The sequence below is a fragment of the Zootoca vivipara genome, chromosome 13 (assembly GCF_965207765.1).
Source record: "Zootoca vivipara chromosome 13, rZooViv2.hap1.1, whole genome shotgun sequence".
NCBI lineage: Eukaryota > Metazoa > Chordata > Lepidosauria > Squamata > Lacertidae > Zootoca > Zootoca vivipara.
Genome location: NC_142596.1, coordinates 24,292,017 through 24,319,561, shown reverse-complemented (window position 1 = coordinate 24,319,561; position 27,545 = coordinate 24,292,017). Strand labels below are relative to the sequence as shown.

The window sequence follows — 27,545 nt, the reverse complement described above, 5'->3', positions numbered from 1 at the left end:
CCACTAATTTCAATGGATTTGCTTTTAGTAAAACAGAGTTGGATTACAACCCAAACTCTATTGCAGATCTTGTAGTATCGGAGTGTGAGTTGTGTTCTGATCTGCAGGCAGCTTTGGGAGCACTGGATTGCTGTGAAAAGTTGCCTGAATAAATTCCTTCCCCGTTCCTGGGAGCGATCCTGATCAAAATAAGTTTTGCAAACATGTACAGTTGATGCAGGAAAAGAGAAACAGAAGTCCTGGATGCTTAACTCTGAGCTGTGGACAATAATAGAATAGAATAGAATAGAAACAAACAAACAAAAAGCATTGCAATTGAACAGAGAGATTTCTAATTTTTATAAAATATTTGACTGCAGCCTAAGTGCTAAATCTCTGCCACGAATGCAAAATGTGGTACAGACTTTTTGGGTGCATTTTCCATCTGTGGCTGGGTGGGGAAATAACCTGAAAGAAGCAGGGTGTGCAAACCCAACTGTCTCATGTTTGATGCTGACATTTTGGGGTGCTCCATAAGACATGAGGCCAGCACCATTGGGGCAATGGGCTTGCCCCCCCCAAAATGCCCAAACGTACCCCCCCCCCTTTGGAGCTGGCCCCACTGATCCCAGTGGTTCAGAACTATGACCTCAGAATAAGGTGATTTTACAAGTTATTCAATTCCAGGGCACTTCCACTTAGCCTGCTGGCCGTTACATTTTTTTCTGATCGTCCAGAAAAAAGTTTGCATTTGCATCTCCTCCTTTAAAGGGATTTTAAAAGTCTCTGGTTTCCTTGCTGTCAGAGCAGGTTTTCCATCTGTGTGGCTCAATGCCACCCCCTAAGCTCTACACAAGGCTATATAAGAGACCCCAGCAGTTTGAAAACACTCAGAGCGGATGTATTTAGACAGGAGTCCAGAAGGCGCAAAGAACTGAGAGCCTGGGGTAAGCTGCAACCCTTATTTCTCTTAGCATCTCAAACTTCTTAGAGCTTGACTAGGCAGAACAAAATCTGAGCTTCTCCATCATTAAGTCCATTTTTAAAAAATGGTGTGAGGTTGACTTTGGGCTGCTGTTATATGCAAAAACCACTTACATACAACATGAAGAAATAGAGGCAAGGGTAAGAACCCGAAATTCTATTGCAGCTTGCTTGATTTAGACTGTGCTTTAATTTAACTCAATAAGTGGGAAGTTTCTTTAAGAATTGATTATACATATCCTAAACGGATAAAACGTGTTGGTGTTTTTAACCATGGAACCACTGTCTAATGCTTGGTTAAGTAGCAAGTTAGAAGCTTGTAAGAGGCAGTTGTGTCAGGGGAGCAGAGGACAAATTGTTCTGCAGTGTGAAAACAGTGGATTTGCAAGGCAGGTTCATCACGATGCAAAGACTGGGAAAGTTGAAGGCGCCACACCAGCCAGGACAGAATTTAGGACAGATTTAGGACAGATTGCCCCTAATTTATTCACACCATTAGGTCAGAAAATTCAGGACTTGGATAAATTCCTCCCGGTTTTTCTCCAGCTATCACTCAACATTCAGAATTTGAAAAAAGAGGGAAGCGTTAGTTTTCAAAGATGTTCAATAAAGAGCCGCCGCCGCGATCCAGCCAACATGAGGAGCTTCCCATCTGGCGGAGAAATGGATGGATGTGCCTAAGTCTCTGATATGAAGTCCTTTTGCTTTGCTTGGAATGGATGATCCTCCCCTTCAAAAAAAAAGAAAGTTCAGGCTTTATTTAATTGCATTAAAATGAAATGTATTGGCAAATGTGAACAAGAGTTTTGAAAAAGAAAGAAAGAAAGAAAGAAAGAAAGAAAGAAAGAAAGAAAGAAAGAAAGAAAGAAAGAAAGAAAGAAAGAAAGACCACTTTTTCATTCAATCATCTAAACTCTGTTTTGTTTACATCTTGGGCAGACCTTCTTTAGACTTCAGATGGATTCCCCCCCCCAAACATATTTACTTCAGAGGGATCTGAAGGAGATGTGTGGGAGGCAATTGCAATAGCACATTCTCCTCCATTTCATCTGTTTGCAACAAAACCAAACTGTGGGCCCTTCCAGGCCGTCACTATTATCGGGTGAGATTTAATCACATACCAGCAAATTTGGATGGTTGCAATTAAAGCTGATCCAGAGCTCTTGCATAAACAAAACCTGCTCTGCCCCCAAAGTGATGGTGAAATGCATTGGAATGTATGGGAGGACAATTGCTTGACACCAAGTCATATAACCTTCCCACAAACTTAGTGCAAACAACTCAAGATGAATGCTTAGGTTGTCTGGAAGTGTTCGCAATTATAGATGATGTTCTGTTTCAAGATTTCTAGAAAAACAGGGTGACATATGTAGGGATGGTGTGGGAGAAATTCAAATTTATGCTTGTTTAAAGGCAAACCTACCTGATTCACTTTTTCCGAAAAAAATACGAGAATGAAAACACAGGCATCCTTCGAAATTTGCACTTCTCTGAAATTTGCAATGTTGTCCTCTAGCCAAGTAATGTGTACAAAAATATGTAGACTGAGGTAAAGTGTGCATATAACTGCACTAGTGAAAACAACATTTTATTAATCACAAACTAACGTGGAAATGTGCAGAACTGAACTTAAAATCAAGAAAACGAGAAAATGAGAAAAAGGTGAAATTGAAATATTCACCCAGCCCTAATCACATGGCAATGCTGGAAAGTTAATGGCAATGTTTATCAATCCATTTCAGCTCATTTACAAGAGTTAAGAACATCAAGAAGTTTGTAATGTTCCATTTTCTTTGGGACAGTTTTGTGGCTGATGTCTTTTGTGACTTGCGTTGTTGGTGATGATGCTTGAGTTCAGCTTTCTCCAGCCTGGACTCCTTCAAATGTTTTGCTTTATAATGTTGGTTGGGGCACCAGGTCGGCAAACGATTTTTAAACGTTTCACTGGTTTATATACTTTTGATTATATTGCACACTGCTCTGGGGTTATTTTAATGAAGAGTGAGATAGAGATCTTTTAAACAGATAAACAAACAAATGTCAAGCAAGTGCCCTGAAAACGTATTTCTAACTTTGGATTTGAATTTTTGAAAACCTGACCAAAGTTTGGATTTGAGCAAGGTTTTATTACAACCCTAATTTTAATGTGTTGCCTGCTGTAAGGATTCTACCAGGAAAAGTTTGCATTATGCATAGGGATTCCCCGCAAAAGCACACAATTCCTGACATGGCATTGGACGCAGTATTAAAACTCCTTATAATGTCAGTTTTAAAAATAAAAAAAAGTTTCTAGACCTTGTGAACATCATGATAGGCTTGAAGTGAAACTCTCCACAGTGGAGTTTCAGTAGGAATCTTGGTGGCTGGGGGTTAGGAATTCAGTTCCTGCTAGACTCCTTCCTTGCCTAGCTGCTTGGACAATCTCATATTCTATTTTGTTCGGGTGGAAGAGGATTCAGTACTTAGTAACAGACATATTACTTTTTTTATAAAAAAAAATCCCAACACCAACAGGACTAGAAACTTGCAAAATAATTTGTCCATTCTCTCAGTGCAAATCCAAACATGTAACATGTGCATGCACACATCTGTGTCTGAGGGCGCTGGGGAAAGGGTTTACACTTCAGAAGATTTCACATCCTCATCATTTCTGGCTACATTCCTATCTGATTTGCGAGCGAAACTGGCTATAACAAGGATCTTTTATTTTTCTTAGCATATGTCTCGGAGGATGTTCCAATCTCAGGAGGGAGGATTGTGTTACAGGATGGATATGCCGTGGCCAAGCTCGGTTAATTCAGCATTCTTGAATCATTTTGGTTCTGGGGGCGTTTAATCCTTTTAAAAGGGGGCCTCCAATGAGATTGCAAGAAGCCATCATCTGCAGAACAGATTTAGCATGGAAGCTTAAGTGGATAGACAGATATGAATACCGTCTCTGCTACATGCTTCCCTCTTGTTATACTTGACGAGTCATGCCAGGAGTTTCGGGGCGGGGGGCGGAAAGGGGAAACATCCACTCGATTTTCCAATAAGTTAGAGCAGGGAGAGCCAGCTTCCTAAAAGTGCAGTCTGCTGCAACCTCCCCGGCCAAGATGCTCAGGGAACAGACCCTCTCTGGTGATGACGTCACTGTCCCAAGAGAACAGTCTAAGAGGACATGGGTGTTTTTCTTTCAGGCGGTCCATTAGAAGCCCTGCTTATTGAGCATTCATCCAGATTTGCTTACACAAAGCTTACATGGAGGTTAGACTTTGGTCTTTATTGAGCATTGGAGGGGGGCAGTTATACAACATGCGGCAATCACCCTCCGTTCGTCCTAATTTGTGGGTGGAGTGTTTATACGTCTTCCTGTTAATCCTTCCATTCATCCTACGCTTTCCGGGGCATTTACCCGTCACAGCTGTACCCAACTAAATTCTGATCAGAGTAGACCAGTGGTGGCCAAACTAGCCCCTCCAGCTGTTTTGGGACTACAATTCCCATCATCCCTAGCTAACAGGACCAGTGGTCTGGGATGGTGGGAATTGTAGTCCCAAAACAGCTGGAGGGCCAAGTTTGGCCACCACTGGAGTAGACCCACTGACATGAATTGACCCAAATGAATCAAGTCTATTAACTTTGTCAGAATGTAAGGAGGACCTGTTGGATCGGGCCAATGGTCCATCTAGCCCAGCCTCCTGTTTTTGCAGTGGCCAAGCAGATCCCTGCAAAGTCTCAAGAGTCCCAAGGCTCAGGCTCCTATTGATGTCCTCCTTCTTCCCCAGTTGTTCCATGCAGGAAGATTAAACATCCACTGAAACCAGAGGGACACCACCTGAATGCATCCAATCTGATTGGGACTCAGCTCCCCACGAGGAACCAGTTCTGTCCCTGGAGGATGGCTGCAACACAGCGATGCCTCCTGGCTTCCTTCATCCTTCTCGGAGTGGCAGGCATTTTCGGTGAGCATCACAGATGAAAATTGGGGGTTTTTTTTGTTTTGCTTTAGCTATCCAGGTCTTCTTCATGCAGCTTTTGCATGCCCTGGAAGGACCATCAGAAAAAGCTCTGTTGGGTCAGACTAAAGGTCCACCGAGAATTGCGCTGGGCCAAAACTTGCTCTCTAATTTCCTGAAGGAACGATGATGCTTCTGTTTTTTTGCATCTCATTCACAGGGCATTTGAGAATTCCTTTATAACTTTGGTGGCTGTGAAGTACAGAGCTTACCTTAATGGTTCCATGTGACCAGGCTGACCTGCCCATGAGGTTCGTGAGGCAGTCACCTCAGGCAGCAGGCTGGGGACGGCTGGGAGTTGTGGCAGAACCAGCCCCCAAGGAACATGCCGCTCTATGCCTCCTTTGCTGCTGCCCCACTTGCTCCTTCCTGTATCTGCCCCACCTCCTTCAACATGCCAGGGCTTCCCTTGGCCATCTCCAGTTGCCTAAGGCAGTGCTGGAAGTGTGTGTGGGGGGGGAAGCTTAGGAGGAGGAAGCAGCAGAGGTGCCATTTTCTGTTCCACCTCAAGTGACAAAGTGGGCTGGCCCTGCAGGTGGCCAAGGATGGAATGTGTTTTTCTTCCCAGTAAACATTTCTCTCACCCGTTGCAGCCTCCCTGGCTGCCCTGCTTCTTGATCTGAAAAAGCCCCAAGGGTGGAGTTGCCTCAGGGCGTCTTCCACTGGGCTTTAACTGATGCACAGGAGGCCAGGGAGACTTGTTTGCCAAGGGCCAGAGATTGGTGTGCTTGCAGACCTTGCTTTTATGGAAAGTCCTTCCTTTTACCTTAGAACAAAATTCTGCAGGGATTTCTTCAAAAGTGAAAAAGTAAATGTGTTACTCGAGAACAAAAAAGGTGCCCAGCAGGGAGTAGGAATTGCCAGCCCAGGATGCCATGGGATTCTCAGGAAAAACCTGGGAAGGCTGTGGAGTGCAGACCAATAAAAGGTACTCCTTGGCCACCTCAACATACATTTAAAGCCTCAATGAATCCTGGGAAGTGTAGTTTGCCCCTCATGGATCTACAATTCCCAGTACCCTTAGCAAATTACAGTTCCTGAGGTTCTTTGGGGGGGCTTTAAATGTATTGTGTATGCACAGCCTAAATATAAAGGGGGGAACACTGTTAAATTATTTTCACATTCAATTTCTTTATACTTTATTTATTTACATACTTACTTACTTTGTCACATTTATATGCCACCTAAGGAGCATATGGAGGATGTGGGTGGCACCGTGGTCTAAGCCACAGAGCCTAGGGCTTGCTGATCAGAAGGTCGGCAGTTTGAATCCCTGTGACGGGGTGAGCTCCCGTTGTTCGGTCCCTGCTCCTGCCAACCTAGCAGTTCGAAAGCACATCAAAGTGCAAGTAGATAAATAGGTACCACTCCGGCAGGAAGGTAAACGGCATTTCCATGCGCTGCTCAGGTTCGCCAGAAGCGGCTTAGTCATGCTGGCCACATGACCCGGAAGCTGTCTGCGGACAAACAGCCTATAGAGCGAGATGAGCGCCACAACCCCAGAGTCGTCTGTGACTGGACCTAATGGTCAGGGGTACCTTTACCTTTAAGGAGCTCAAGCATACATGGTTCTCGTTGTCTCCATTTTTATCTCACAGCAACCCTGTTGGGGCTGGGGGCATTTGCCATTCAAATGGTGTGCATGTGCCACATCTTGTGATTGATTATTCAGGGTGGGGCTTACCTGCCCCCCCTCAAAATTTTATTCAAGTTGACATCCCTGTGACTTACCCATGAGGACTTAAATCTACCAACCAAAAAACTGATGTGGAGAGAACGGAACTCAAGACTGGGGGGGGGGAGAAATGAGAATGTGAGAAACCCAAACGGACAGATTTGCTTGTCTTTTGCTTTGTCTTTTGCTCACACACACCTGCCTCCCTCTTGGGAATGGCCTAAGGCAGTTGCCTCACTTTGCCTAACAGTAGGACCGGCCTTGATGGCATTGTGCCTCGAAAAGGACAGGGCGATTGCTTCTCCGTGTGCTGAATTTCTGGCCTCCCCTGCCTGCCCCAACAACCTTGCTTGCCTTCATCAGCAGAGGATGCATTCGGGGGGGGGGGAGGCGGGTTTGTCATGGTTTCAGCTCTGCAAGAGGTTCTGCTCGACAGCCCGCGCAGACAGCTGCCGCTTGGCACACTCGAGTGGAAACCGAATTTGACAGGGAACAGACACAAAACCTTTTGTTTCCAATCCCCAAACCAGCTGCTCTCTTGCCCCACAGGCTGGGTCGGCTGCCATAAAATGAGCCACTACACCAATGGCAGGCACCGTGAACATTTGTTCTTTTGAAAACACATCTCGCACAAAGGCGCTGCCCGCCGCATAGCAGTGAACCAGAGGTCCCATCTACATTGTGCGTTGACAGCACTTTAAATGGCTGTGGCTTTCCCAAAATAATCCTGGGAGTTGCAGTTTGTTCAGGGTGCTGGTGGTTACAATTCCCAAAGTGGTTTTTAGCAATCCCTCTTCCCAGAGAACTCTGGGAATTGTGGCTCTGTGGGGGTAATAGGGGGTGTCTCTTAACAACTCCCAGCACCCTTAACAAACTACAGCTCCCAGAACACTTTGGGACAAGACATGACTGTTAAATCGCTTTCGACATACAATGCAGATGGGACTTCAGGTTCATTGCTATGCAAGGACAGTGTGTTCATCTGGTGCTTTCATTATGTATCTTTAAGCGACAGACAGAAAAGGTCCTGTTCAACCAGGACTTTGAGAGATTAACACCAGCCTTTTAAATGTGTTCGTGGGAGGGGGGAATTATTTTGTTGTCTTTGTTTTAACTATTAATTGTGCTTTTACCTTGTGTTTTTAATCTTGTGAACCGCCCTCAGATCTTGTGATGAAGGATGGTATCTAAATCTAATAAAGGATGGCGATAATAATTGTGTGAGATGCATTTCACACTCTTGTGTAACCTCTGAGTAATCAAGAAAACCTATTGTGTAATCAAATCAGGATGAACACTCAATAAATAGGTCATCTATGATACTATTTCCAAATAACATTTTTACCTCACCTTCCCTCTAAGGAGCTGAAGGTGGTTCTCCTTCTTTTCCGTTTTACCCTCCCAAGAATCCTGTGATGTAGGCTAGGTGAAGAAAAAGTGTCTGACCCAGGGTCACTCAGCAAGCTTTGTGGCTGATGGGGGGGTTTGGCCTCTTTTCTCCCAAGTCCCTTGACCCTAACCACTACACCACACTGCTCCGAAGCCTTTTCTTCAGTGCTGGCAGTGGGATCGCATCCTTCCTTGCAGTTAAGGGCAAGCAGTGCCAGAGACTTGGCCAACAAGCCATGCTCTACCTCCACAAGAAGGAATTAGAAGGGGAGTTTAGCTTCAGCCAAGTCCGTGCAGCGACAAGCAGGCAGAGCCTACAGAACCACAAAGCGAGGTTATATCAGCCAGTCATTTCCTCTCCTAACTTTCTGGATTTTTCATTTTCATTCAGATCGTCATCTGGCTTCCTTTTAGAGTCTGGGAGTTGTTTCCCTTCCTCCCCCCTTAATGCCTAATGTCTTGTATAGCACAAAAAAAATGGGAAAAGGTCTGCAGCAGACTATACAATCTTGCTCTTGCACCACGTTGCCAAATACTCACATGCACCCCCTCGCCTCTCCTTTGCACGCACATCTATTGGGAGTGTGGGGGGGGGATGCAGAGAGCTCACTTGGCAGCTGTTGTTACAGCTGTGAGGTTGCCCAGCACTGTGGCAGAGATAGCAGCAGAATTGGGGCAGGGGATGGGGCAATCTCCCCACCCTGGCACCTGCAGAATGTCACCTTTGCAGGCCAGGCAGGGGCCGGAAGGGCCAGAAGAACACCACAAATGTGAAGTCCTGGTGCCGGGGGGGGGCACCTCTGGGTGGAGGTCATGTGAGGGGTGGTCCTTTGAAGGATCTGGGCTGGCATCTCCGAGACTCTGCTGTGTGGAGGACAGGAAGAGCAGCAGCAGCTGGAATATATTATCGTTATCGATATGGCTATCTACCTTGGATCTCAAACTTAATCCATTCCGGGAGTCCGTTCGACTCTCGAAACCATTTGAAAACCAAGGCGCGGCTTCCGGTTGGCTGCAATTGGAATCCGTGGAAGCTGCGTCGGACGTCCGACTTCCGAAAAACGTTCGCAAACCGGAACACTTACTTCTGGGTTTGCGGCGTTCGGGAGCCAAGCTGTTCGACTACGAAGGTACCACTGTATTTCCGCCGTTTTGTGTCATAAGCCACTTTTGATTAGAACAGAATAGAAAAACATTTAAATATTAAATTGAATCTATATGGTTAGTTGAGTCTAGAAGGTAAAATACTTCTCTTCATATTCCCCATATTCTGTTGTTTCCCCTTCTGTTTAGAGAGTAACATGAGCAACAAAAATTGAGATCCGAGACAGTGAGCGCTTTCAGGCAGGGATTCCCCCCCCCAAAAAAAACGCATTCCATGTTCTCTATAAAGAAGCTTGTGTGCTGATGCCATTATATTAAGGGAGTCATTTCTGGCTCTTTTGGGCTCTAACTAAGGCTCTGTTTCTAAGGGACGCGGGTGGCGCTGTGGGTTAAACCACAGAGCCTATGGCTTGCTGATCAGAAGGTCGGCAGTTCAAATCCCCACAACGGGGTGAGCTCCTGTTGTTCAGTCCCTGCTCCTGCCAACCTAGCAGTTCGAAAGCACATCAAAGTGCAAGTAGATAAACAGGTACCGCTCCAGCAGGAAGGTAAATGGCGTTTCCGTGCGCTGCTCTGGTTCGCCAGAAGCGGCTTAGTCATGCTGGCCACATGACCCGGAAGCTGTACTCCGGCTCCTTCGGCCAATAAAGCAAGATGAGCACCGCAACCCCAGAGTCGTCCGCGACTGGACCTAATGGTCAGGGGCCGTTTACCCTTTACCTTTAAGGTTCTGTTTGAGGCAGGGTGGCAGGGCTGTGTCCCAGAACCTATTTAGGGTGTTTTGGAACATGTGAACCTATGGACATGTATGTACAAGGGATCCTTAGTAGGGCTGGAAATAAATTTTATTCAGGTTGCATTTCAAGGGCAACATGCATGAACTTTCTGAAACAATCCGTAAACCAAAATTTGCAATTCTCCCAGTTTTGCAGTGTAATTCTTCAGCCACATAATGTGTACAAACATGCACATGCTAGGGCAGGGTTTGCACATAATGTATATATTATAGTGAACAGAAAAACCATACTAAAATCATAGCATTGTAGAGTTGGAAGGGACCCTGTGGATCATCTAGTCCAACCCCCTGCAATGCAGGAATATAAAGCTCTCTGATACAGGAATCAACCTTGACATTATCAGCACTACCCTCTAACCAACTGAGCTATCCAGGCTGAGCCTTACATATTATACTAGGGAACATTGCTTTGCAAAAATCTGTCCATAAGGAGAGATTGCACCTACAAATATGTACATTAGGAGAGATTGGTATTAAAATGCTGGTGAATTTTCATCAGGACATTAAACAAAAAAAATGCAAACTAATGTGGAAATGTAGAGACCTGAACTTAAGGTTGGAAAAATGAGAAACTTTGAGAAACCAAAATTGAAAGGTTCACCCATTCCTACACTGAGTAACCACAATGTGTTGTTGTTGTTGTTGTTGTTGTTTAGTTGTTTAGTCGTGTTCAACTCTTCGTGACCCCATGGACCAGAACATGCCAGGCACTCCTGTCTTCCACTACCTCCCGCAGTTTGGTCAGACTCATGTTGGTAGCTTCGAGAACACTGTCCAACCATCTCGTCCTCTGTCATCCCCTTCTCCTTATGCCCTCCATCTTTCCCAACATCAGGGTCTTTTCCAGGGAGTCTTCTCTTCTCATGAGGTGTCCAAAGTATTAGAGACTCAGCTTCACAATCTGTCCTTCCAGTGAGCACTCGGGGCTGATTTCCTTCAGAATGGATAGGTTTGATCTTCTTGCAGTCCATGGGACTCTCAAGAGTCTCCTCCAGCACCATAATTCAAAAGCATCAATTCTTCGGCAATCAGCCTTCTTTATGGTCCAGCTCTCATTTCCATACATCACTACTGGGAAAACCATAGCTTTAGCTATACGGACCTTTGTTGGCAAGGTGATGTCTCTGCTTTTTAACATGCTGTCCAGGTTTGTCATTGCTTTTCTCCCAAGAAATTTCGTGACTGCTGTCACCATCTGCAGTGATCATGGAACCCAAGAAAGTAAAATCTCTCCCTGCCTCCATTTCTTCCCCTTCTATTTGCCAGGAGGTGATGGGACCAGTGGCCATGATCTTAGTTTTTTTGATGTTGAGCTTCAGACCATATTTTGCACTCTCCTCTTTCACCCTCATTAAAAGGTTCTTTAATTCCTCCTCACTTTCTGCCATCAAGGTTGTGTCATCTGCATATCTGAGGTTGTTGATATTTCTTCCGGCAATCTTAATTCCGGTTTGGGATTCATCCAGTCCAGCCTTTCGCATGATGAATTTTGCATATAAGTTAAATAAGCAGGGAGACAATATATAGCCTTGTCGTACTCCTTTCCCAATTTTGAACCAATCAGTTGTTCCATATCCAGTTCTAGCTGTAGCTTCTTGTCCCACATAGAGATTTCTCAGGAGACAGATGAGGTGGTCAGGCACTCCCATTTCTTTAAGAACTTGCCATAGTTTGCTGTGGTCGACACAGTCAAGGTTCACCCATTCCTACACTGAGTAACCATGGTGTCTCTACACATCAGGAATTTAAGCAGACATGCATTTACAAAATTCCAGCATCACAAGGAGCATTGAGGATTCCCAGTATGTATTCTCTAGAAACTAATAGCTGGGTATAATAGAATTTATGCTACTGTTATCACTTCCATATGTTATTTTCTCCAGCTGGTTTGATTATGTTTTTCTCCTGACTTTTCTCTCCCTGAGGCGAGCGAGTTCTAAAGCAATCAGTCAGCAGGATCAAGCCAGGACAGAAACTGTACAGCCCTCTGATCAAACGTGGTCCAGACAGTAAGTCATTTCCCATCTCTAGTAGTTTTGTTTTAGGAAAGAGGGAGGATGTCTCGGACTTTGCCATTCCTTTTTTTTAAAGAATGATTTAATTTACAACAGATCCAACCAGTTTGTCTCCATGACTTTCTTCAGTAATGGAAAACATACTAAGTATGGTAAGTCCTGCCACTGCTGAACAATTTTTGGCGAGCAGCAAAAGAGAATCGGCCTGGCTGAGTTTGCTGGACAGCGAAAGTCAAACATAGAACTGCAGCCCATTTCAAGGCCGGTCCTGCCAATAGGCAGAGAAGGCAGCCTCCTCAGGCAGTATACTGAATGTTGGACTGGTGTGAGGAGCGGCGGCAGCATGTGGTCCATCTATTCCTCATGAGAACAGAAAGGGAGCCTTTCTAGATCATGCCCAAAGCCCACCTAATTGAGCATTCAGTAGCTACAAAAATGTTTGGTGGGGGGATGTGCATAGGTCAAAGGTTAGCTATGGTAATTGCTCTCATTTCCCAGCACCCAGAAAGTTGGAACTCCCTGCCTATTGACACCTGGCAGGTACTTTCACTGTTGCTCTTTTTGATGCCTGCTAAAACATTTTTGATTAGGCAAGCCTTTCCAGATATGTGTAAGGTTGATATGCTTTAATCTGGTTTTTTAGCTTATCGTTGACGTTTCTTATTTTGAGAGTAGTGTTTCCCAAAGTTGGATCTCCAGCTGCTTTTGGACCACAGTTCCCGTCATCCCTGACCACTGGGATGATGTAGCCTAAAAGCAGCTGCAGACCCAAGATTGGGAAACACTGTTTTTAGAGGTTTTTAATTGTTGGTTTTAACTGTGTTTTATGGGTAATTTCGTTGTTTTATTCTTTGTGTAAACTGCTGCAAGGTAGTGTATTTTTATTAAAGTACTCAAATGCTATATAAATAAAATAAAAATTGATGATTGTGGGGCAGAGAGTGAAAGAGAGTGGCTTACCAACAGGGTTTATGGCACAGGTGAGGTTCAAACCAGAGACTTTCTGATTCATAGATCAGTCTCTTAACCAGTGTAAAGTGATCCTGCTAGGCTGTGTCATATGAAACCTCATTTACTCTAAGACACTATAGGTTCATCTGGCTCCACATTATCTACACTGACTGGCAGTGACCAGGGCCTCAGGCAGAAGACATTCCCAGGTGACATACCTGGAGATGCAAGGAACTCAACCAAGGATGAGGAGTTTCTGCCTGCAAAGCAGATGCACCAGCACTTAGCTATGGCCCTCCTATCAGTGTCTTTTCCAAATAATATTTTCCATCTTAATACTCATGCCATAGCTGCCAAGTCTCCCGTATTCCCTGGGAAACCCCCATTTTTCCAGCTGTTCCCAGCCGAAAAAACAGATTTTTTTGTTTTTCTCCGGTTTATTCTGGCGCAGCGGCCATTTTGAAACTGGGCGGAGCATGCTCAGAAGCGACTTTTGATGCTGCTTTGCCCAGTTCCAGAATGGCTGTAGCGCGACTTCTGGTGCAGCGGCCATTTTGGAACAGGGCAGAGCAGCATCAAAAGTAGCTTCTGAGCATGCTCCGCCCAGTTCCAAAATGGCGGCAGCGCTACTTCCAGTCTGCTACTTCCGGTCCAGTCCCTTATTTCTCAGGCCGGAACTTAGCAGCTATGACTCATGCTAAGCTAGAGGGTTTGTTAATTCTAAACAATAAAAATGATGGAAGACCAGAAGGTTTCCAGGTAAGTGAGAGGCACCCTGCATCCTTCTCTGTTATCCAGGCAACGTGAGATGGACAACTTGGTTTAACATTGACCACCCTGGAGGAAATGGGGATTACGAGCGCACAGATGCCATCCGCTTCTACTACCGGGACAGGTTGTGTCCCAGGCCCATCCGCGTCGAAGCCCGAACGACAGACTGGATCCCTGCCACCAGCACAGGCCAGGTGGTTCACTCCAATGCCCAGGAGGGATTCTGGTGCCTGAACAAGGAGCAGCCTGCAGGGCAAACATGCTTGAATTATGCCGTGCGTTTCCTGTGCCCCAGAGGTAAGTGCTCCCCAGATAAGAAGGGCCTGGTCACTGGATCAGGCTAGACATCCATGTAGTCCAACATTCTGTTCTCACAGTGACCAACCAGAGGCCCAGAGGCAGAAACTGGCTGCAACATAGTTCTCTCCGCTTGTGATTCCCAACAACTGGTATTCAACAGTAGAGGCAGAGCATAGCCACCATTAGTCTTAACCTCCAGGAATTTGTCTAATCCTCTTTTATGTTGGGGTGTGAATAGATGCTAGGAGAGGCTACATTTATTAGATTTTATCTTCCTTCCTCACGTTTGTGAGTTCAGCAGAGTGCCATCTCTTTGCAACTTAAAAGGCAAGCAAAGATAGGCTAGTTTTAGACATTTAGTTTAAGCAATCCAGGGTGCTTTAAGGCAGATGTTCTCAAATTTCTGGCTTGGTGGAAAGTGACAAAAAAGATGATGTCTCCAAGCAGGCAGGAAAATATGTATAGCTCAGGGCACAGAGTTTTCTCTAGCAAATTTACAGGAAAACTCTGTGAGCTTCAGCTCCTACCATGTGCCTGTCTAGCAAAACATGAATTGATGGTTTGACTGTACTTTAAATACCCCCATTTTGAAGCCATCCAAGTGGGTGGGCATCACTGGGAGATTTCCTGGTGAGGGTCTTTGCACAGCAGGTTTTGCCCAAATAAGGCTAAGGGAGAAAGTAGTCTTCTTTGGGAAGATTTATGGCCAAGATATGCTTGAGAAGATGAGGTAGAGAAGGCTGCTTCTATTATTCACCAAAAGCACTCTCTTTTTAAAAAAAGAAATAAATAAATCAGTGTAAGAGAAAGGCCCCAATTGTTTTATTTTGGACGCATGAGGCCAGACCTCAGTAACACAGCTACAATCTTGTTGCCAGACTCCTTACCTCAAGATTCCAAAATGTTATGGTCTTCGTGGTCAACGTGGAGTGAATGTTCTGGAAAATGTGAACAGGACGGTGTCCAGACTCGGACCAGGACCTGCCTTGCAGAAAGCCTTCAGGAACCACACTGCAAAGAAGTGAGCGAGGAAGGGCGACGCTGTCGTGGACCTCCTTGCTCAGGTGCCCCCATAAAATTCTAAGACTGTTTTATGGGTGAACTGTACTTGCATATTCCCCCACCCCCATACCTCAAACTCTCGCCCCCACAATGTCTTGTATAGCATCTTACTTGATGAAGAGAACTCAAAAGCTTGTCACAATCATAGCTGCCAAGTACCCCGTTTTCCCCGGGAACCCCCCGTATTTTCTTACCGTTTCCCGCAGGTGTCCTGAATGGCAAAATACCCTGTATTCCCCTGGATTATGGAGCTCCTGCCGGCGGCCATGTTCTTCTGGTGCCGCGCCGGCACTGGAAGTCGCTTCTGCGCACTTCCAGACATGCGTAGAAGCGACTTTCGATGCTGCTGTGCCGATTTCCAAAATGTCCGCAGTGCCAGAAGTCGCTTCTACGCACTTCTGGACATGCGTAGAAGCGACTTCTGATGCCGCTGGGCTCATTTCCAAAATGTCCACATTGCTATTTCTGCAACTGGGTCCCAGAAGGGTCCCTTCCTCCAGCATATTGGGGTCACCCAATCAGCACGAAAGGGGAGCTTCTTGGCCACAGAGATGAAGTCTTCCCACCCTTTCTGCTGATTGGAGCCAATCAGAGTGAAAGAAGGTGAGTCAGCCACTGAGGATTGGCTCCAAGGGTCACTCTGGAGAAGGAGGGTGGGAAGATCACTGAGGAGCCATCGTTCTGTACGTTCCAAAGCTAAGCATTTATGAACATTGAAAACACAAGGTGCTTCCGTTTCAAGGGAATGGTATGCAAGTTCTGTTATATACAATGGAACTTCAAGGAAACATAAATAAGTCACGCAGAAAGAATATATTGGAGGACTCCAAATCATTTGCCCATGCTATGTCCACAGAAAATAGATCTTGCTGAAATGGAACCAATGGAGATCTACACTGATTGCTGTAATGCAACAAATATTATTGCTGTAGAATTATAGCCATCTTGTATATTCTTGGAATTTTGTATAGTCTCACATGGCTGTGAGGAGGTATGGCTCTGTTTGTCATGGAAGGACCCTGCACGTCTGAATTTGCCATTACACTACTGCTAACAAAGGCATTGCCTAACTGGATTTTGGCGGAAAGGCTGGTGGTGAATGTGGTCCTTTCAGCTCCGTCTAGGGATGGGAAGGAAATTCAATTCAGTTCACGTTTAAAGGGGAATCTATCAAATTCTCACTTTCTCAAACAATATGAGAACCGAAATACAGCCACCCAAAATTCACACTTGTGTGAATTTTACAGTGTGGTTCTCCCATGACTGTTAATAATAATAATAATAATAATAATAATAATAATAATAATAATAATAATAATAATTTATATCCCACCCATCTGGCTGGGTTTCCCCAGCCACTCTGGGCGACTTACAACATATATAAAAACACAACAAAACATCAAACATTAAAGAACAAAATATCCTATACAAGCAACAAACAAACCAATAAATCAATAGAAACCAATACAACAATAATAACAGTTTACAGTTATACCCAAATTAAAATAACCACCAACCCCAACTAAACATTTAACCAACACCAATCTGACAAAAACAAAAAAGAGGAACCAAAATTAAAGGTAAAGGTAAAGGGACCCCTGACCATTAGGTCCAGTCGTGACCGACTTTGGGGTTGCGGCGCTCATCACACGTTATTGGCCGAGGAGCCGGCATACAACTTCCAGGTCATGTGGCCAGCATGACTAAGCTGCTTCTGGTGAACCAGAGCAGTGCACGGAAATGCCGTTTACCTTCCCACTATAGCGGTACCTATTTATCTACTTGCACTTTGACGTGCTTTCGAACTGCTACTGGCAGGAGAACCCAAATTAGAACCGTTTAAAACATTTTAGCCAGTTGCCCCAACCCTAGAGTTGTTCCAGCAATGTCCCTCTGGCCTGCCAGAAGCCTCTTTTTGCTGTTCAAGGTGAGTCTGGGCTCCGCCCCCTATGCCAGGTGGAAATGGGACCTGCAGCAGGGAGCAGTTTCCCTTCCAGCACTCATGGCATCAAATGCAAATATTAGCGGCAAGTGTGTGTAAAAATGAACACATTAGTAAAACACATTTTTGCAATCCTTGCAAAAATGTGTACATTAGTCAAAGAACTGCATGTAAAAATGTGTTTATTAGGATAATTCTTTTCTTCCTTCTTTTGGGGTTGTCTCCCACATCAGTGATACTTAGACTTACTGAAATTAATGGACACACCTAACTTAGATCCATAAATTTAAGTAGGTCTATAACTTCATTGGACACAACCCTTAACTGTGCTGGTTTCAGAGAAGACCGTGTACACACCATACATTTAAAGCACATGAGGTCCCCCAAAGAATCTTGGGAGCTGTAGTTCACCCCTCACAGAGCTGCAATGCCAAGCAGCCTTAGCAAACTACAGTTCCCAGCATTCTTTGGGGAGTACTGTGTTCTGTGTGCAAGCTGTGTACATAGTCAAATAAAAAAAAATGGTGTGATGTGTCATACCCGGCTGTTTTCTCCATCCCTCAGTTTGCAACATGACCTGCTCCATGGGCCACGTGAATGCCGAATGTGACACCTGCATGTGTGAGGAACACCTGCTTCGTGGCAAAGTCTCCTTGCAAGGTGGTGGCCCTGCAGTTGGTGCGGCCGTCTCCTTGCAAACCAAGCCGACAAAACTATTGACAGCGACTGACAGCAATGGGGAGTTTCAGGTTCCTGGCGTGTGCCTTGATGGCAAAACCACCTTGCAGATCAAAAAGCCAAATTACAAAACAGCTTTGGTCATCGTCCCCGAGAGTTCCGGACACTCCTCATCAGTCCACATCCACTTGGAAAGAGCAGGTAAACAAAGTCTGTTAGCAAACAACTTCGGTGCAAACTATTCAAAGGGATGGGAGCCACACTCTTGTTACCTGCCACACACCTGAGCTCACATATGACATCAAGGGTGGAGCAGGTGGCTGCAGTTTGGGGGGAAATGGCCTTGTGGGTTTAATTAGGCTGGCAGGCCCGAGGTTCTCCAGGTCTGAATCAAACACAGGAAATGGTAAATCCAGCTATGTCAGCCAACTCAGTGAGGAATATTTTCTGCCCCCAGAAAAACCGTACATGGTGACGCATCCCGAGAGCAAAGCCAGGAGAGAGGGACAAAGCGTTTCTTTCTGTTGTCAGGCTGTTGGAGACCCGGTACCTGACCGATACTTTTGGTAAGTCCTTAAAGTTCACACAGGCAAAGTGTTTCCTTAATGAGTTATTAAAAAATTGTATAAAGCTATAATTAAGTCATTATACTAATACCAGAGTTTTTATTTTATTAAGCTCCCACTGACATTAGTTTTGTTCTAAAGCAGCAAATGTAGCCACATGAAGCGGCACCTTTAAATGGAATTAAATGTTGTGAAGCCCCAACTGGGTTTTGGGGCTGTTAAAGGAACACAAAGCAGCCTGCAAAAGGAGGGGTGTTTTCTGTCCCAAAATCAACATTAGCTGCTACCCGCCCTAGTGCTTCTGACGTGTGTAGTTTAAGAGTAATTGCACATGTGGAAACTTGCAGATGGGAAAGCTTTTGGAGGAGGGAAATTGTGAGCCTCCTAATATGGTAGCACTGCGATAAACAATTCTTTAAATAGGGTGGTGTTCAACCAAGATCTAATCAGAGTAGACCACTAAAATTAAGGTACCTAACTCAGTTCCATTCATTTCAATGGGTTTAGTCTGAGTAAAGCCTCGCTGAATAACAACCACAATATTTATTGGCAAGGACAATTTTTAATCCTGCTCTTCAGCAAACAAAAAGCAAAAAAAAAAGGACTTGCAGAGCAGCTTGCAATTCAGTTAAAAGGCTTACAAAAAAACAAAAACACAGCGCAAAAGGAAAATGGATTGGGAGGGAGGAAGAGATAGGCAAACTCATCTACAAGTTGAAAGGTTACAGGTTGTTCTGATGAGCAGCTGGGATGAAAAAGTTCAGGGAGAGGAGGCAACAGCAGTTGCTGTGCTGATGGAGCAGTCCTGCTTCCTTCTCTTCCCGCATCTGCTGCTGCCTGATGGAATGACTGCTGCCAAGTGACAAATGATGGAGGGAGGAGTCTGGGTGATAACCCACCACCTGTTTGTTTGTCCCAAACACTTGGTTCTTAGAGGTACAGTATACAGCTAATTTCTTCACATTATTTATCTACTATATATTATGGAACATAGTTTTGTTTGTTGGCTATTCACTGGAACACCGCTTAAGACACCCTAACCAAATGTTGCACGATGGTTCCTCAGATCAGGAAGCAGCTTTTTATTTTTGGATGCAATTGGATGTCATTTTGAATCACAATGGCAGACAGACTGAACCTTTCAAAACTGCACTGATCTTTTTGGTTTCTTACAATTCCTGAGCAACGCCGAGTACGAGGCTGCTACTGATTCGATAAAACTTTTATCACAGATCTTCCATTAGCTTTTCATTTCCAGGGTGGGGAAAGGGGATAAATCATCAAGACAGCAGACCTGGAAAATCCACAAAAGCAAAGAGAGGTAGAAAAAATATATATCTCTTTGATTCTAAGCCTTGAGTCTTCCCTTTCTGAAAATACGACAGGTTCCACAACGAAACCTTGCTAGACCCTTCACTCTATAAGTACAAAAGCAACCTGGTGATAAAGAACTTGAAAATGGACCATGCGGGAGAGTATTATTGCAAGACCAGCAATGATGCAGGATCTGTGAAGTCCCGAGCAGCCACACTTTCCCTAACAGGTGAGAAACCATTTTTGGAGGGGCAGGGAGGCAGAAGTGGTGGTGGACTTCAAGTCTTCCCTATTCCTTACTTATAGTGTATGGAAGCAGGGTGGGGCAGTTCCAGTGCACACCCACACCAAAGAGTGGAAGTGGGACTGGACTGCTTGGAGGCCCCCCCCCTCCAATTTAGCACTAGAGTTGTACCGTGGTTCTCAAATTTAATTCATTCCGGGAGTCCGTTCAACTCTAAAAACGGTTCGAAAACCAAGGTGCAGCTTCTGATTGGCTGCAGGAGCTTTGGATGTTTGACTACCATGGTATTATTATTGAGAGATAAACAACTGCCTGACATTTAGAAAATACCCAAAGGCAGCCCTGTTTAGGGAAGTTTTTAGTTTGTGATATTTTAATGTATTTTGATGTGTGTTGGAAGCCACCCAGAGTGGCGGGGGAGACCCGGCCAGATGGGCGGGGTATAAAGAATAAATTCTTATTATTATTATTACCACTGTATATAAATTTTATGAGATAAATTAATTCAAGCAATGGAAATTGCCTTCATGAGGCAAGCAAGGATTGGGTGGATTTCTATAGTTTATGTTGATTTCACATATCTTCATTCAGAAGTCTGTTCAATTCCCCCTTTCACACATTGCCATTTTTTTAAAAAAATCTATACAACACTATTTTATCTTAGTGTATGCATTTCCAACTGCATATCCTAAACATGATTTTTTTAATATTTAAAAAAATGTATTTTGGCATCTATTTATTTTTTTAGCAGGCAACTGTTTTGCAAAATTCAAAGAAGTACCATCCCAAAACGCACTAGCTTTTTTTAAAAAAAAAAAAAGAAGAAAAGAAAAAAGGTACCTGAAATGCAGCTGCAAATATTCTGCTTGTATTTTATACCCGACATCCATAGGGTAAAAACTGTTGCTTAGCTGAACTTGGAACGAATGAAACATGTAGAAACAGGAGAGAGGGAGGGAGGTATAGTTGGAGTTCTACGGTACCACAGCAGCTGAGCCCCATGGCAAACAGACCTGAAACAGGTGCCCCCTTTGTAATCTGGCTGCGAAGCTGCACTCACGATGGGCCAGTCGTTCTCTCCATCTAGAATGTCCAGGAACCAGTCTAGGCAACATATGGTGATTTAACTATATACATGATGTTAATCACACAGTTTGAGTGCAGGTTTACTCTTCTTCTTACAAATTGCCAGCATAGGGGACCCAACTTGGATTGGGACCCTGGTTTGGGAAGTATGGGGGTCTTAATCGTTTGAGCCAGGGTGGGGGTCCCCAGGGCTGCTAATTACATGGCAAAATGTTAAAAGTCCCCCCCCCCAACCTCTCGTGCCATTTGGCTTCTTGCAAGGATTGGTGAAGCTGTTGATCTCAGTTTCTCATTTTTCCAACCTGAAGTTCAATTCTCCAACATCTCCACATTAGTTTGCTTGAAAACAACAACAGCAACCTCATGAAAATCCATCATTTTTATGCGGCTTTTCCCTAATGCACACATTTTTGTATGCGATTTGCCTAATATATAATGTGTTACGGTGTGCTGTTTTCAAAAATGTGTTTTCCCTAGCTGGTGCTCTCTCTTTTTGGTACACATTATGTGGCTAGAGAACTGCACATTTCAGAAAAGCGTGAATTTTGAAGGAGTGCTGTGTTTGGGTTTGCTTATCGTTTTGGAAAGCGTGAATTACACAATTTGCCTTTAAATGCAAATTGAATTGAATTTCGCCAGCTTAGCACTGTTGGTAAGAATGCGGTGCTGATAACGTCAATGTTTCAGGTTCGATCCCCATATGGATTGCAGCTGCGTATTCCTGCATTGCATTCCTGCGTATTCCTGCATTGCAGGGGGCTGGACTAAATGACCCTTGGGTCCCTTCCAACCTTACAATTCGATGATTCTCCCCATTGCTAGCTACTTTCCAGAGAAAATGTCTTCACTTAATGGAAACCCATGTCATTAGTATCCTGTGTTATTTGGCCCTTAGTTACATGGGTTCAGAACTCTGTTACATGGGTTCAGAACCAGGTGGCGCTGTGGTTAAACCACTGAGCCTAGGGCTTGCTGATCAGAAGGTCGGCGGTTCGAATCCCTGTGACGGGGTGAGCTCCCGTTGCTTGGTCCCAGCTCCTGCCAACCTAGCAGTTCGAAAGCACGTCAAAATGCAAGTAGATAAATAGGAACCGCTACAGAGGGAAGGTAAACGGCGTTTCCTTGTGCTGCTCTGGTTTGCCAGAAGCGGCTTTGTCATGCTGGCCACATGACCTGGAAGCTATACGCCGGCTCCCTCGCTCAATAGTGGGAGATGAGTGCGCAACCCCAGAGTCGGTCACGACTGGACCTAATGGTCAGGGGTCCCTTTACCTTTACCTTTACCTGGGTTCAGAACTCTCACTCTCTGGCTTGAACAACATTCCTGCATAAGGAAAGTCCCCGAACTCTCACAGAAATGGCTGCACAAGGAACTAACGTATGAAATCTATTTCAACAGCAAAGAATGAAGCTCCTTGCAACCCAAGGCCCGAGAGCTATCTCATCCGGCTGCCACACGACTGCTTCCAAAACTCAACAGGCTCCTTCTACTATGACGTTGGCAGGTGCCCATCCAGTGCCTGCTCTGGGATGTTGGACAACGGCCTCCGCTGCAAAGACATTGCCACTTACTGCTGTGGGGTATCCAGAATGGAGACACGAGAATTAACCTGTTCCGGGTACACACTTCCCATCAAAGTGAATGTGAGGTGCGGCTGTCAGAAGTGCGTTGAAGCCAAGGTGACGGTGCGAGGAAGAGCCGTGGCTTCTGACACGCAAGAGCCCATGAGGTTTGGCCATATATACATGGGGAATAACAGGGTGAGCATGACCGGCTATAAGGGAACCTTCTCCATTCAAGTTCCACCCAACACAGAGAGGCTGGTCCTCACATTCGTCGACCGCCTTCAGAAGTTTGTGAACACAACCAAGGTGCTGCCTTTCAACAAAAACGGCGGAACCGTCTTCCACGAGATCAAGATGTTAAGGAAGAATCCGCCCATCACGCTGGAGTCGACAGAGACCAGCGTGATACCTCTAGGAGTTATGGAGGGGGACGATCCGATAGCCGAACTGGAAATTCCCCCCAATACGTTCTATAGACAGAACGGAGAACTCTATGCTGGGAAGGTGAAAGCCAGTGTGACCTTCCTGGACCCAAGGAACGTCTCCAGTGCAGCCATAGCACAAAGCGACTTGAACTTTGTAGGCGACGAAGGCGACATGCTCCCTCTGCGGACGTATGGCATGTTTTCCATGGATTTCACGGACGAAACCTCCGCTGAAACCCTCAACGCAGGGAAAGTGAAAGTCCACCTAGACTCTGCTCAGGTGAGGATGCCGGAACACCTGAAGGGAATGAAGCTCTGGTCTCTGAACCCCCAGACAGGCTTATGGGAAGAAGAAGGAGACTTCCAGCTTCACCAGAGAAGGCGCAGCAAGCGAGAAGAACGGACATTTCTGGTAGGCAACATGGAGATAAGGGAAAGGAGGCTTTTCAACCTTGATGTCCCAGAGAGCAGGCGGTGCTATATCAAGGTGCGCACTTACAGAAGCGAAAGGTACCTGCCCAGTGAACAAGTTACGGGGGTGGTGGTTTCCGTTATCAACATGGAGCCCACACCAGGCTACTCGACCAATCCTAGAGCATGGGGCCGTTTTGACAGTGCTGTCACTGGCTCCAATGGAGTTTGCGTGCCCGCTTTCTGCGATGACCAAAACCCAGATGCCTACAGCGCTTACATCATGGCGGGCCTCGGAGGGGAGGAGCTGGAAGCTGTCCCCTCATCTCCAAGGCTTAGTCCTACTGCTGTTGGAGTCCCGCAGCCGTATCTCAATAAGCTGAAGTACAGGCGGACGGACCATGTGGATCGTAACGTGAAGAAGACCGCTTTCAGCATCAGCGTGGCAAAGCCCACTCCAAATGCCGCCGAAGAGAGCAACGGCCCCATATACCCTTACGAGAAACTTCGAGAATGCGAAGTGGCTCCACATAGCGCCGCTCACTTCAGGTTTTACAGAGTAGAGGGAGACAGGTACGACTACAACACAGTTCCTTTCAACGAGGATGATCCCATGAACTGGACAGAAGACTACTTGGCCTGGTGGCCTAAGCCGATGGAATATAGGGCTTGCTACGTCAAGGTGAGGATCAACGGGCCCCTGGAGGTGAATGTGAGGTCTCGCAACATGGGGGGCACGCACCCACGGACAGTTGGCCAGCTGTACGGCATCAGAGATGTACGTAGCATCCGTGACCAAGAGCGACCCAACATTTCAGCAGCATGCCTGGAATTCAAGTGCAGCGGCATGTTGTATGACCAGGAACGTGTTGATCGGACACTAGTGAAAATCATCCCACAAGGGAACTGCTACCGGGAGAGTGTCAGCAGCACACTTCATGAGTATCTGGTGAACCACCTTCCCGTTGCAGTCAATAACGACTCCAGTCAGTACACCATGTTGGCGCCTCTTGACCCTCTTGGTCACAACTATGGGATCTACACAGTTACAGACCAGGATCCCAGGACAGCCAAGGAGATAGCTCTGGGAAGGTGCTTCGACGGAACATCTGACGGATCCTCGAGAATTATGAAGACCAACGTGGGCATAGCGCTCACTTTCAACTGTCAGGAGAGAGACGCGCAACAGCAAAGCTTGTTCCAGTCCCTGCGCAATGTCCCGAACAGGTACCCGATGAGCCCTCTTAGAGGGAGGGTAGGGGTGAGACGGTCAAGCGAAAGCCGTGTTGGTCAGATTAGGGGGAAAGGCACCCCCTTTGTCAGAGTTCCTCAAAGAACCCAGTAAGAGCTTATAATCCAACGCGATCTAACAGCTCCCATGGGGTTCAGAGGGTCCTTGCCAGCGTGCACACACATCAATTCTGGGGACAGCATCACATGGATGATAGTACAATATTTTTTTAAACACTGATTTATGTGGGGAAGCCTCTACCCATATGAAGTTCCTTGAGTCCTTCCAACACCTTTTACTAACATTCAGATCTCATCCTAGGAATGCAATGAAATACTTAACAAGATAAATAGCAAGCACTTGATTAGAACATCTGATAAAACCACATTGGCTGCCCCTGGCTTAAGCAGTAGCACCTCTCAGTGAAGTACTGTCTGAAGAGACCTCCGGGTATAAGACGGTATATAAATTCAATAAATAAATAATAAAAAGAAGAAGAGTGTATGCAGGACCGACCAGGATGCACCAACAAGAAGGTCCTTCTCTCACTGATGTGTTCCGATCCCCCCACCACTTCCTTCCACCTGGATTAAAATTTGCATAACTCTTAAAAAGGGAATGAATATTTGCAGGTAAGCTAGCCTCAGCCCATATGCTTCAGCCCAAATTTTGCATCACTGGCAGATCCTTTCTTTGAAATTTTAGAACTTACTGTATTTAATCAACACCAGTACTGAAGATTCCCTCTTTGAGGAAGGTTGCATTTTAAGAGTCTCTGACCAAATGCAACTGAAGAGTTAACACCTAATCTACGTAATTATGGTCTTGTTTTTCAGAAGAATGTTTAAAACTGTAAAAAAAATGTTCTCTGCAGGGGTGGAAGAAACTATATCGGATATTTAAAAAAATGTACATAAATTCTTTTTCTGATAAGTGGCTTTGGCAGCCCCAATAACAAATGATAAATAAAAAGGAAGCTATTCCTTCATATTGAATCTACAGTAACTGTAAGACTCTGTAAATGTGAACAATGATATTTATTTCTGTATTTGCTCTGCAACTGTGTGTGCGTTTTCATTCCTGCCATACTGCTCTTGCAAACTTCTTCCCTTGTTTGCAGAACAGAAATGCCAATTATACGTATTCACTCCATTTTCACCCCACACATCCTCCAAGGGAATCAAGGCAGCATCTATGGGCTCTTCCGTGACCCAAGCCCCCCGCCGGTACTTACAACTATCCTGTGAGGCCAGGAGACAGCAAATGGCTCAAGGTCACCCAGTGAGCTCTGTGGCTTAGTTTGTGATTTCAGCCTAGAATTTCCCCAGTTCTAGTCAAGGAAGCCAGTGCCAGTTAAGCGCAGATTGTGCTTAACTAAATAGAGCACAGGGTCAACTTGGTGGGACGAGTCTGCAGGGATGAGTTTGGCCCACATGTCTTACATTACTTCCCTAAAATAGAAATAGGAAAGCTTATGGATCAAGAGTTAACATGTGTCCCATCACTCTTGTTTTGTAGCCTGAAGCAAGAATTGCTGGGCCCATGCTATACCTAGCTAGCCTAGGGAACATGTAGGTCAGCTGATTGACTCTTCCTGTAAGTCAGTAGCCCTTCATAGGAAAAAGGTTCCTCTACAACAGGAAGTGGGGGGAACCTTCAGTTGTTGAACTACAACTCCAATCCATGCCGGCCAGCACAGCAAATGGCCAAAGAGAATGGGAATTGTAGTTTAGTAAACAACTAGAGGGTCACATATGCCCCAAACCTGTTCTATGAAATCAGTAGTCAACATTATGCCCATTTGTGAGAAAAAAGTGGGTTTAAATAGAAACAGCAATCACTTCTGTAGTTGGGAAGAGTTTCTGGTCACTTCCATGCAGGGGTACCAACTTGAATAAAATGTCGAGGGCCCCCAGGTAAGTCCTGCCCCACATAATTGATCACAAAACACAGCATGCACACACCATTTGAAAGACAATGCCTGTGAGCTTGGTGGAGCCTGGCCTCCTCAAATATTTTATGGGGGCCCTTAAGTTGGCTCCAATGCTTTGGCTCCAATGCTTCCAAACAATCTGTTTATCCAACGCTCCATTCTGATGTGTTTGCTGGGAGGTTAGATGATGTTTTATTAAGCAAGTGTTACCTCTCCGGTGCGTTATACTATCACTATCTTTATCACAAAAGTCTATTTAGGGGGGCAGTTTTGTCATTCATGAGTGCCAGATAAACTTTAATTGCGCCACCTGAATTTGAAGTATATGGCTGACTCCCAGCCCAAAAATAGCAACTTCATTACCAAAGGCTGCCTGCTGCTATTATTCTGAATTTCTGCTGTGCGTTGCTTCAGTTTAATCAAACAGCATCCTTTAGATACTGTTTTTACTCCAACTGAAGGAGTAATGTTGGCTGACCATATGTTAGGCTCAGAAGCACAGAGTGCCACCTGTTGGCTTACTGGTGCTACAGCACCACCAAGAATGTTCGAACCAACAGTAAAAAAACCAACACCATCATGACAAGTGGGCTGTGTGTGGAGAGAGCACTTATGTACTGCAAGAGGTTATAGCACTGCACAGTGCATAGAATGCAGGCACACTGAGTTGTGTCCAATGCTGTGAGTCAATTTCCACTCATGCAATTGGACTCCCTCTGGCTCTGCATCCCCCCACCCCTTCAAGATGCCCCCACATGTGCTGCCAACAGTCCCCCGCCCTTTATAACAGGTTTTCAGGGTTGCAGAAAGATTTCTCTTAGCCCAAGACCCTGAGGAGCTACTGCCCCAAAGCAACACTTTATTCCTCACTCTTATAGGGAAAAGTAAATGGATATACTCTCAAATACCACCCTTGCTAACACAAAGCTTGTTCCCCGTTATTGGTGAGGAAGCCAGTGTTTGAAGAAAAACAAAACAAAACACAAAGCTGACTTGTTTCTTCTTGATTATCCTTGCATGTGAAAAATGCAGAGGACTTGTTTTTACACGGACATTCTTATGCTAATCAGAGTATAGGTCACAGACACTATAAGAGTGACAGAAGACCACATCATTCAGAAAAAC

The 27,545-nt window shown here is 45.3% G+C and overlaps 1 protein-coding gene across 1 annotated transcript; it reads left to right on the top strand.

Annotated features, from left to right (window-relative positions):
• Positions 1–812: 812 nt before the first annotated feature.
• On the top strand, positions 813–25,535 carry CILP (cartilage intermediate layer protein). Its single transcript, XM_035131048.3, has 9 exons — positions 813–926; positions 4,731–4,907; positions 11,851–11,934; positions 13,690–13,959; positions 14,841–15,026; positions 17,531–17,845; positions 18,102–18,210; positions 19,596–19,753; positions 22,254–25,535. The coding sequence occupies exons 2-9, from the start codon at positions 4,844–4,846 to the stop codon at positions 24,599–24,601; spliced, it is 3,534 nt and encodes a 1,177-aa protein (XP_034986939.3). The 5' UTR covers positions 813–926; positions 4,731–4,843; the 3' UTR covers positions 24,602–25,535.
• The last annotated feature ends 2,010 nt before the right edge of the window (positions 25,536–27,545 follow it).

Excerpts from the sequence above, each read along its gene's own strand:
- CILP (XM_035131048.3), top strand. The coding sequence starts at position 4,844 with ATGGCTGCAACACAGCGATGCCTCCTGGCTTCCTTCATCCTTCTCGGA. Across the intron at positions 4,908-11,850 it reads CGGAGTGGCAGGCATTTTCG|GCGAGCGAGTTCTAAAGCAA; the intron begins GTGAGCATCACA and ends TCTCTCCCTGAG. Across the intron at positions 17,846-18,101 it reads CATCCACTTGGAAAGAGCAG|AAAAACCGTACATGGTGACG; the intron begins GTAAACAAAGTC and ends TTCTGCCCCCAG.